The sequence below is a fragment of the Chiloscyllium punctatum genome, chromosome 44, assembly GCF_047496795.1.
Source record: "Chiloscyllium punctatum isolate Juve2018m chromosome 44, sChiPun1.3, whole genome shotgun sequence".
NCBI classification, from domain to species: domain Eukaryota; kingdom Metazoa; phylum Chordata; class Chondrichthyes; order Orectolobiformes; family Hemiscylliidae; genus Chiloscyllium; species Chiloscyllium punctatum.
Window position 1 is genome coordinate 17,374,370 of NC_092782.1, and position 12,252 is coordinate 17,386,621.

General features: G+C 44.0%; 1 protein-coding gene across 1 annotated transcript in view; it reads right to left on the reverse strand.

Moving 5' to 3' along the window:
- tmcc3 (transmembrane and coiled-coil domain family 3) overlaps positions 1 to 11,078 on the reverse strand; it is a 129,262-nt gene extending 118,184 nt beyond the window's left edge. The window contains exon 1 of the mRNA XM_072562362.1: positions 10,992 to 11,078. Within this exon, the coding sequence (XP_072418463.1) occupies positions 10,992 to 11,030 (39 nt within the window). The 5' untranslated portion in view covers positions 11,031 to 11,078. The remainder of the gene's footprint in view (positions 1 to 10,991) is intronic.
- Positions 11,079 to 12,252: the final 1,174 nt, after the last annotated feature.

The window sequence follows — 12,252 nt, forward strand, 5'->3', positions numbered from 1 at the left end:
GAATTGCAGGGCAGCATCAGACGTTAAAGACTATGTTAAGTGCTTATATACAAGACTATCCAGATGATTGGAATCAAGGAATTCCATTTGTACTTTTTGCCATTAGAGATGTACCAAATGAATTGACCAAATTCAGTCCATTTGAATTGGCTTTTGGGCATGAGGTGAGAGATCCACTGAAGTTAACTAATGAGAAATTGGTGAGTCAGAATTGAGAGATGACATATTTGGACTATTGTCAAATTTTAGGGAATACTTAAATAGACCAGGGGAGTTGGCTAGACAGCATTTTAAAAATCACAACATATGATGAAATAGGAAGCAGACAAGAAATTAAAAACTCACAGTTTTGCTCACCAAGGTACAGTGTTAGTGTTACCTCCAATGATAAGGAAAGCAAGGTTTAGTGGACCTTATCAAGTCGAAAGGAGATTGAGTGAGGTGAACCATTTGATAAGGACTCCAGACAGAAAGAAATCTCACGGAATGTATCATGTGAATATGCTCAAAAGGTATTTTGATACGGAAGGAAAATAAAAGGAGAATGTGTTACTGGTTACGACACAGAGTGAAGAACCAAGTTCAGAGGATTCTGAATTGGACATTCCTCAAATTAAATTGGATAATGAGGAACTTGTCAACAATTGGGATACATTATTGAGTTACCTTCCAGAGGAAAATCAAAATGACCTGAAAGAGTTATTACTATCGCATAGAGAGATGTGTGGAAATAAGCTGAGAAGTACTAATTATGCATGATGTAGACATAGGAAATGCTGGTCCAATTAAGCGACATCTTTACAGACTTAATCCTCTAAAGTTGACTCAGGTTCAAAAAGCGATTGAATGCATGCTCCAAGACAACATAATGGAAATGCATTATAGTAACTAGAACTCACCCATAGTGATGGTGCCAAAACCAGATGATACCCCACACTTATATGTCGACTGTTGCAAAGTCAATGCAGTTACAAACTCTGATCCATGTTTGGAAGACTGTATTGAGAAGGTGGGACAAGCAACCTATATTTCTAAATTGGACTTACTCAGAGGATACTGGCAAGTACCTTGATCTGAAAGAGTGAAGACAATTTCGGCTGTCGTTACATTGAATGAACTGTATCAATTTAAAGTCTAACCAATAAAGTCAATTCTGGATGACCCTGATGTGTGGTGACCTGGTCACACAAGAAACATTGAAGAATTTATCGGAATTATTCAATCGACTTCGGGAGGCAGACTTGGTGATAAACCTGGCTAAGAGTGAATTCGCCAAAGCCCAAGTTACATTCCTGGGCCATGTTATTGAACATAGTCACAAAGAATGTGAAAATAAAGGTTATTGGGGAGTTTCCTATACCCTCAATGAAGAGAGCAGTACTACAATTCCTGGGATTGATCGGGTTTTATCAGAAATTCATACTAAATTTTAGCAGTGTTGCTGTTCCATTCACTGAAGTACTGAAGAAATTCAGGAAGTTTCAGCAGATGGCAGACTGTCAGAAGACATTTGACAGCCTGAAAACTGTGTTAACCACTGCCCCAAAATTGACCACACCTAATCACAAAGACATTCAAGATGGTTATCAATGCGAGTGACGTGGGTGTTGCTGCTGTGCTCTTACAAGAAGACAGTGAGAAGATAGAAAGACCTATCGAATATTTCTCCAGGAAACTGAACATTCATCAACAGAAGTATTCGACAATTGAGAAGGAGACTTTGAGCTTGGTGTTGGCATGACAAAATTTCAGCATTTATGTTGCCAGTAATGTGTCTGAGACAATCATATATACTGATCATAACCCATGTTGGAATCAAGTCAGTTGGGTTTCAAATAGTTAGGTTACTCTAGACTCTGTTTTCTTTAGTTCTTGTTTCAACTGTAGCATGTAAATAAATTCTGTTTTCTTTAAAGCCGAATGGTTTGACCAGCTGCATCCCACCTGGAATATGTACTTCACATCTGCCTTAAAATGAGAAAACATTAGAGTCTAGCTACCTCCTTAAAATGTTTTGAAGGGGTCTGGCCTGGTCCATAACATTGTACAATGTTATGCTATTGTCTACACTGTCTACAATGCCATCTAACTTTACAACATCAGCAAATTTGAATATTTGACTTTCTATGTCATTATCCAAGTTGTTAATAAAAAATGTGAATAATTGAGGCCTTAACACCGATCCACTGCTCACATCCTGCCAATTTTATTGCCTATCCATTATCCTGCTTCCTGTGACACAACACAATTAATTGAATCTATTACTATCTATCAACAAATAAACAAAACACACAGCGTGACAGAATTATTTCATGTCAATCAAGTTATCATTGATTCTGGATCTCAAAACAACATTGCGCCCTGAATTGCACAGAATTTCAGAGTAATGACCATTAGCCATGTCCAAACAAGTCAACAGCAGCATCATTGCAAAATTAGCTTTAACAACCTCATTAGTAAATGACCCTCCAAAGGCAGTTTTCAAATGGTGAGTGCTCAATGTTTAACAGCCCTTGAAGGCAGGAAGTGTAGGGGTTTTCCCTCCTGGCTCCACATGGAAGATGAGGATTAAGTGTTCCAACCATTCTGCCCTTTCACCCCGAGTTCCCTCCCCCAATCCCCATATTGAATTAGCTTTATTGTCACATGTACTCAAATGCATACAGTGAAAAGTTTACAGTTGCCATATAATAGCGCCATCTGAGGTACCTCAGCACAGATACTTAAGATCAGATTCTTAGGAAACAAAAATAAATTAGAAAAGTAAAGAAATGAATAGTCTAGCATTATGGGTCATAGGAATAAATTAACAAAGAAGTAGAAAGTTCAGAATATCAGTCTTTCCAACTCAGTACATGCCAGCACCTTGCCTCAGGGGAGACCTCCACCACCTCACTGCTGCCTGTGTCAGACCCACCAATGTAGGAATCGCCCCACTTTAGGTGCCATCTCTTCGCCACTGGGCCCACTTCATTGATGCTGCTGAACCCATGTTCGTCCTGCAACCAAGAGTCTACGACTCTGCTGCCAGGCCAAGCCTCTGCTGGGCCATGAATCCTGCTATGGCTGCCGATGTTGCCTAGTAGAGTCTTGAAGAGTCTGCTACCGTTGCCACTGGCCCTGAACACTGGGAGAACAACCTTGTTGTTGCTGCTGCCACCGGCCCCAAATAGCAGGAAAACAATCTCGCTGCCACAGCCTCACCCGCAGCGAAGAGCCATCACCCTCAACAGCGGTCTCAGCTTTACCAACATCGAAGTGAGGTGCAAGTAGTACAGAAAAGCTGCACCCTTATTCTTACATCAGAGTAAGACCATTAGACAACAAGATGCATCAAGAGCTACTCAAGTTGACGCAACGTTATGGGGATGTGTAGAATTCTTCAATATTTTGTCTCATCTTCTAAACATAGTTTGTACCAATTGAATGAATCATATCCCCCCATTGGTCAAAGCCGTACTGTGTATTCCTGCACTCTGAAAGGAAGAAGCATACTGAGTTGTGGGAGGCAGTGTAAATGAACATCCTTTACTCATAGTCAAGTTAGGACTATTCTCCTTGGAGTTTCGATGGGTTAAATAAGGCGAGATTGTTTCCACTTGAGTAGAGAGGTCATTACCAAAGGAGATAAATTTAAAATAATGAGGAAAATGTCCAGATGGGAGATGAGGAGAGTTGCGTTTTCCGCAGTTGTTAGTTCTGATTGATAATGATCACTTGTGCCTTTTGAATGAAGGTGTTACTGGCACTGACTGCCAACTTCTTCCCTCACAGACACAGATCCAGGAGCACAAGAAGTTTAATCATCTGACCAGGGCAGGTAAATTAACACATCTCATAGAGTTATCCAGCATAGAAACAGACCCTTTGGTCCAACTCTCCATGTTGACCCAGTTTCTCAAACTAAACTAGTCTCACTTGCCTGTGCTTGCCTCTAACCCGATCCTATTCATGAGCCTGTCCAAATGTCTTTTAAATGTTGCAACTGCACTTGTGTCTACCACTTCCTCAGGCAGCTCATTCCATACATGAATCACCCTCTCTATGAAAAAGGTACCCCTCAGGATTTTCTCCACTCACCTCATAAATATGCCCTCTAGTTTTGAACTCCACCATCACAGGGAAAAGACCTTTTCTATTTACCTAACCTATGCCTGTCATGATTTTATAAACCTCCATAAGGAGGCCCCTCAACCTCCTGTGCTCCGGTGAGAAAGGCCCGAGCCTGTTGTGTGAATTCTGTAGTGTGAAGCCTCATTTGCAGTGAGTGCTTCCTGAGATCCCTTTTCACTAGCTTCATGAGCATGTCCTGAGGGGCCTGACTGGGTTAGGGCTGTGGGGGAAAGGTCAGAGAGCAAGGAGTGAGGGCTCTGAAAATCTAATTTTAAAAAAATTAATTCATGCGATGAGGGCATCACTGGAATTTATTGATCATCCCTCATTGTTCAGAGAGCAGTTAAGAGTCAACCATATTGTTATGGGTGTGGAGACCAGATTTAGGACAGAGTGGATAAGGATGAGTTTCCTTCCCGAAAGAACGGGAAGGCACAGTGGCACAGTGGTTAGCCCTACTGCCTCACAGCACCAGAGACCCGGGTTCAATTCCCGCCTCAGGTGACTGACTGTGTGGAGTTTGCACATTCTCCCCGTGTCTGCGTGGGTTTCCTCCGTGTGCTCCAGTTTCCTCCCACAGTCACAAAGATGTGCAGGTCAGGTGAACTGGCCATCCTAAATTGCCCGTAGTATAGGTAAGGGGAAGATGTAGAGGTATGGATGGGTTGCATTTCAGCGGGGCGGTGTGGACTTGTTGGGCCGAAGGGCCTGTTTCCACACTGTAAGTAATCTAAAACCTTAGTGAACCAGATGGGTGTTTCCAACAATCGAGATTGGATTCATGATCATCATTAGACTCCTAATTCCAAATTTTTATTGAATTCAAATTCCACCATCTGCCGTGGAGGGATCTGTAACCAGGTCCCCAGAGCATCAGCTGGGTCTCTGGATTAACAACCCAACGACAACACAACCAGGCCGTAACCTCTGCGTCTAACCACCCCTCCCCCCCCATACACCCCTCTCCACCATTCCCCCCACACATCCCACCACCATCCTCTCCACCCCTCCCCCCACACACCCCTACCACCGACCTCTCCACCCCTCCCCCCATAGCCCCCACCATCTCCTCTCTACTCCTCTCCCCACCACCAACCTCTCCACCCCTCCCCCATAGCCCCCACCACAAACCTGTCCACCCCTCCTCCCACACCCCCCACCACCAACCTCTCCACCCCTCCTCCCACACCCCCACCACCAACCTCATCACCCCTCCTCCCACACCCCCCAGCACCAACCTCTCCACCCTTCCCCCACACCCCCACCACCAACCCCTCCCGCACACACCCACCACCAACCTCTCTACCCCTTCCTTCACATCCCCACCACCAACCTCTCCACCGCCCCCCACACCCCCCACGACCAACCCCTCCCCCCCACACTCACCACCAACCTCTCTACCCCTTCCTCCACACCCCCACCACCAACCTCTCCACCACCCCCCACACCCCCCACCACCAACCTCTCCAACCTCCCCCCACACCCACCACCACCATCCTCTCCAACCTCCCCCCCACACCCCCTACCAGAGCCCCACCACAGACCCAGGGCCTTGGATACAGGAAGCTCAGAACTGGCCTTTCAGTTTGAACTGGGAATGTCAATGAGAGAATGTGGGGGCGTAGGGGATTAGCACAGCTGCCTTAAGAATATTAAGCTGCCCAAGCAAATTGGCACACTCTGCAATTAACTTCCAGTAGTGAATATTAGCATGATTTTTAAAAAATCTGTACTGTAATTACAGATTTATTTCACATGACAAAAGAGACAATGATGTTGCTGGTTGTACATTCTCATTGTGTCTATATTTTTGACAGGATATGCACAGGATGAATTGCACACTACAGTGTAAAATAGGACTCTCGGTCTGTAACACTATGCCTCCCTGCAATAGTAAATAGAGGTTTTTATGTGCAATGCTCAACAATCATTACAGTAGAGTGGGCTGGAATAAATTGTATACTTTGATATTAATCACTGGAAGGCAGTGGAAGGCACTTGGAATAGCTACATAGATGACCAAACTTGTAAAACTGACACATGGACAGATTGAGGAATATAATTTGAAATTTTGTGTAAATACATTGCAGTCTGTAAGCATATCCATATGTTAGCCCTTATTTCAAGGGGGTTGTCGTATAGCAGTACGAAAGTCTTAGTGTAACTATACAAGGTGCTGGTGAGACCACATCTGGAATACAGTGAGCAGTTTTGGTCCCCTTATTTCAGGAAAAATATAATTTCATTGGAGACAGTTCAGGGAAGTTTCAGATTAGATTACATTACAGTGTGGAAACAGGCCCTTCGGCCCAACAAGTCCACACCGAAGCGCAACCCACCCATACCCCTAACCTAACACTACAGGCAATTTAGCATGGCCAATTCACCTGACCTGCACATCTTTGGACTGTGGGAGGAAACCGGAGCAAACCCACACAGACACGGGGAGAATGTGCAAACTCCACACAGTCAGTCGCCTGAGGCGGGAATTGAACCCGGGTCTCTGGTGCTGCGAGGCAGCAGTGCTAACCACTGTGCCACCCTACTGCCCAAAGAGTGATCCCCAGTCTTATGAGCTAAGATTAAACAGGTTGAGACTCTACTCACTGGAATTTAGAAAAATGTGAGGTGATCTCATTGAAACATATTGGATTCTTAAGGGGTTTGACAGGGTCAATGCTGAGAGGATGGTTCCCCTCTAGGACCAGAGAGCACAGTCTCAGAATAAAGGGGCACCAATTTCAGGCTGAGATGGGGAGGAATTTCTTCTCTCAGAGGGTCTTTGGAGCTCCTTGCCACAGAGACAGCTGTGGGGGCAGAGCCCTTATGTATATTTAAGGTTCAGGGAGATAGATTCTTGATCAGTTGGAGAAACAAGAGTTACAGGAACGGGCAGGAAAGTGAGGAATGTTGGAGCAGGCCCGATTCTATTGAATGGTGGAGCAAGCTCAAGGGGCCGAATGGCCTACTCCTGTTCCTATTTCTTATGGTTTTATGGTCTCGTTTGAGATGCATAACAGTAGATACAGACCTTTCCCTCCCACTGCTGAATCCTGTTTGTTCACTCATGTAGTTCCATGAGTAGTTCATTCAGTTTTTTGTTGGTCCCTCCAGAATTGATAAGATTAGATTAGATTTTATTGCCACGTGTACCTGAGTACACTGTAGGAGTACAGTGAAAAGTGTACAGCATCACCACTCTCCATCTACAGTAGTTAGAATTAGAAACAAGAACCAAGATGAAAGAAATGAAGACAAAAGGAAAAGAAAATGTCCAGATCGCCCTCATCATCACCCTTGCCATGGTCTTAAGCTGGCTTCACCAAAACTGCGGTGCTGCCAGTACTGCAACAGACACTTCACTGTCACCAATGCCATCGCTACCACCTCGAATCCTGCACTGGGCCCACCAATGCCAAAGTCGCCATGTTCTGGTGCCATCTCTCGGTGCTGTGCACGCACTCGCTGCCATCGCTGATGCCACCAGTTCCATCACAGTCGAGCTCCCCCAGGGCAAGGGGTAAGAGATAAACGAAGAGAAAAGAAAAGTAGAAAGAAAAGGAATATAGAAATGGACGGAAGTAAGCAGAGGACGATCAGGAGCCGAAATGCTGCTACTCTGCCGCCGCCATCTTGGAAAACATGAAATAGTCTGCTTCATGATTGAACTGGTTTTGGGGATGAGGATGGCAAAGATTCCAAGATGTACAGTGTCAGGAACCGCAACACCGGAGATATCTCTTAAATGTGCTAATTTGTGCACTAAATATCTTCATTTATATAAAACTCTGTAAATATGCTGGGAATAAGAAGGAAGTGATCCTCACATCTTTGAAAGATCTCTCTGTCCCCACTTATACATCCCCTTTTCCGCTGAATATTGCAGATAAGGACAGTACCCACTTTACATTGCACCCCCTTACATTGTGCTCACTTTACACTGTTCTCACTTTACACAATATTCACTTTACACTATATGCACTTTACATTGTATTCATTTTACATTGTATTCACTTTACACTATATTCACTTAACACTATGCTCATTTTAAACTATACCCACTTTACACTGTGCTCACTTTACATAATATTCACTTAATACTGTATTCATTTTACACTGCTCAGACAAGAAAATCAACAATGAGCCTGATGTTTTCAGCTCCCTTTGCTGAATTACTAATGCACTGTTAGAATTAAATGGATCTAAATTAAGTCAGTCCTCTGTCACTTTACATGGTGCAGCTGAGGGAGATGTAACTTTAAACATCAATAACTAATTCCACGCTATCCATGTGCAGAATGATGATTTGGTAGAGGAAGTGCTGTTTATTTGATGTAATTAATCACTTCAGAACTCTTCTAGATATAAAAGGAGATGTAAATGAGATAGCTTCAGATCGATGTGGCAGAAAGCCCATTCTGCACTGGTCTATATGTCTTGAGCCAGCAACATCCCTCACAGCAATATCTGTGCACTGCCAAAGAATCCCTTCTTCCTTCTCACCTCTCCTTATGGCCTCAGGTTTGGCTTGGTTCACAGCACCATCACGCCTCATCCTCTACAGGGGTCACATCACAGGCCAGGCACTTGACACTGGCTGACACTCCAGTGCAGTATTACGGGAGTGCTGCATTGTTGTGGGTGCAATCTTTCCATGACATAAGCCAGGGACCCACCTCCCCTTTCAGTTGGATAGAAAGGTTTCCAGGACACTATTGTGAAAAGAATGGAGCTGGGGGTTCCCTGCACTTTTTGCTTGCAATAAATATTTGACAATTATTCACCTAATATGAGCATTGCTGGCTGGACCAGTGTCTGTTGCACAAGTTCATAGAATCCCTCCACAGTGTGAAAGCAAGCATTCAGCCCATCAAGTCCACACCGACCCTCTGAAGAACCTCACAGCCAGACCCACCCCATCCCTGTAGCCCTGCATTTCCCATGGTTAACCCACCTAGCCTACACATCCCAGGACACTACAGGCAATTTAGCATGGCCAATTCACCTCAGCTGCACACCTTTGGACTGTGGGAAGAGACCAGAGTACCCGGAGGAAACCCATGCAGACACAGGGAGAATGTGCAAACTCCGCACAGACAATCACCCAAGGCTGGGATCGAATACAGGTTCCTGGTGCCTTGAGATAACAGTACTAGCCACTGAACCACTGTGCCGCCCAAATTCCCTTAAGGGATCACACATTTAAGACTCAGATGAGGAGGAATTTCTTCTCATTAAAAGGTAGTGAACCTATGGACATATTTACCACAGACGGTTGTTGAGGCTAAGTCATTTAGTATATGAAAGGTTGGCATAAACAGATTTTTAATTAGGAAGGGAATCAAGGGTTGTGGGAAAAAGGCAAGAAAATGGAGTTGAGGATTATCAGATCAGTCATTGAAAGGAAGAGCAGACTCAATGGGCTGAATGGGCCATTTCTGCTCCTATCCCTTATGGTTTCATGGTCTTGAGAAGCTGATTGTGAGCTTCTCCTCATTAGCTGCTACAGTCCATGTACTGTAGTTGACCCACAATGCCCTTAGGGAGGGAATTCCAGGATTTTGACCCAGCAACAGTGAAGGAATGGCGATGTATTTCCAAGTCAGGATGGTATGTGACTTGGAGGGGAACTTGCAGGGGGTGGTGTTCCTATGTATCTGCTGTCAAATCTCTGCAACAGTGTATGCCATTTACATAATGCATTTCAGCAACACATCAAGGTTCTTATGATGCATCCTCCAAACCCCAATCTAGAAGGTAAAGGGCAGCAGATACATGGGAACACCACCCCCTGCAAGTTCCCCTCCAAACCAGTCACCATCCTGACTTGGAAATATATCGCCATCCCTTCACTGTCGCTGGGTCAATATCTGGAACTCACTCGCTGCAGCGGTTCAACAGGCAGCTCCTCGTCACCACCTTCTGAAAAGCAACTTGGTTACGCCCACATCTCATTAATTAGTAGCAAAATATAAATTAGACATTGGGATCTGGGGCTAGCTCTCCATTCTAAAACAAAGTCCAAATTTGTTCTGCAGTTCTTCATCAAATCCTTGTGACATCATCAATTTGAGTAGAGTTTAATGTCGTCTCTGATATTAACCCTTTCAGAACCATTACCTTATGCAGCAGCTGGTGGAGGGAGTGAATCTTTAAGGTGATGGATCAGGCGCCAATCAAGTGGGCTGCTTGTTCTGGGATGGTATTGATCTCCTTGAGCATTCATGGAGCTGCACCCATCCCCTTATTTTCATCTGTGCTATTTACTAGAATGACTCCATGTCCTGTTGTGTTCCACGTTCTACTCGTCTCTGAGTGGACCTGTGGGAGGGATACCGTGCTGGAGAAGATGTCTCAAGTCAATGCCATGAAATCCCATAATACTCCTCAAAGAGGAAATTTCATTCCCATTGGATTTTCCTAAATTACAATAGTTACGGAACATCTAAAGTATGCCATTGGCTGGGGAAATGTTCTAGGATATGCTGAGGGTTTGCACAGCTCTTTATAAGTGCAGTCTTTGTCAGCCTTGGAAGCAAGAGAATGATCTGTCAGAATCTGTGGTCACGTCAAACCAACAATTTCAATAACTGTCTCTGCCTCCTTCTAGCCATTCATTCAGCAAGTTATTTGTCGTCCCATCTGCCAATATGTGTATCAGCCACTGGCCGGCCGTACATTTTCACTTGCACAACACAGCTTGAAGTTCGAGAAAAGGAACTCAGTGCAAGAGGTGAACACCCTTACTGAAACATCCACAAGTTCAATACATCAGTTACACTTCCTTTTTTTTAAATGCAAGCAAAATTCAAGTATCCAATGAATAATAGCTGCAGATAAGACGCAAGTAAATGTTAATGTTTGATTCAGTACCTTACCTGCCATATCACAATATCTGGCAGTAAATTTCTCTTCATTTCTCTTTAATACCAATACAGATGGTTTGAGGCAATGCAAGGTACCCTGTGCTGACCAGAGCTTCTTACTGCTCAGGCCCACCTCTTCCTCTATTGCTGTGCCAACCATTCTTCCTCTTCAGTCTGAGCACGGACCAATCACTGATGGGTCTCTGGCCAGTTATACCACCTATCAATGCAAATATTTCCATTAAGGCTCACTCTCGTTCCTCAGCCTGTTTTACAGTGTTGTATTACAAAGCCGGAATGTAACAAAGACATCTAAACCTGATCAGCTTTCTGTCTGACTGCAATCATTCAGCAGACGACAGTCAGACATTTCTGTCAGTAGGACTGCAATTGTCATCCATATCGGATAAAGGAGGCTTTGGAGTGGAACTTTTTTCAATAATTGGCACCCATCAGCAGCTTGAAATATGTCTGGCCAAGTGGCTATGTTATGAGATTCAATAAAGCTGAGAATATTTTCAAAAAGTTTAATTCAATTAAAGAGGATCTGAAAATTAAAAAGGATCTGAAAATTAAAGGTTGGTTGCAGTAAAAAATAATAATAGAATGTAGTAAAAACACAACTGTTTCGCTAATATCCGTGAGGGAAGGTAATTTGCCATCCTGGACCAGTCTATTTCACTTCAGCCCAAAACCTCAAGGTGGGTTGAAATTTGTTATGCTGAAAATGTGTTGCTGGAAAAGCGCAGCAGGTCAGGCAGCATCCAAGGAGCAGGAGAATCGACGTTTCGGGCATAAGCCTGATTCCTGAAGAAGGGCTTATGCCCGAAATGTCGATTCTCCTGTTCCTTGGATGCTGCCTGACCTGCTGTGCTTTTCCAGCAACACATTTTCAGCTCTGATCTCCAGCATCTGCAGTCCTCACTTTCTCCTCTGAAATTTGTTATGACCAAGAGAAAATGGGTGAACCACCCTCACCCCCCCTTAGTTAACCCCTTCAGTCAGCCACATCAAAGGTTTCAGTTCTTATTAGCACAAGGCCGTACCTTTCTCCAATTAGAACATGGTCAATTAGTTTTAATGTAAGCAATGAGGAGCCAGTTGCAAGGTTTTATTGAGTTAAAGAAAGAGCAAATTTATTCGCTGCTATTTCATGCGAAAAATAATAAAGACACAAAGCCAAGGGTATACCCTTCAGGCAGTTACTGGGCTTACAGTCATGTACACACAGATACACACAGACACACACACAGATACATACACACAGACACAC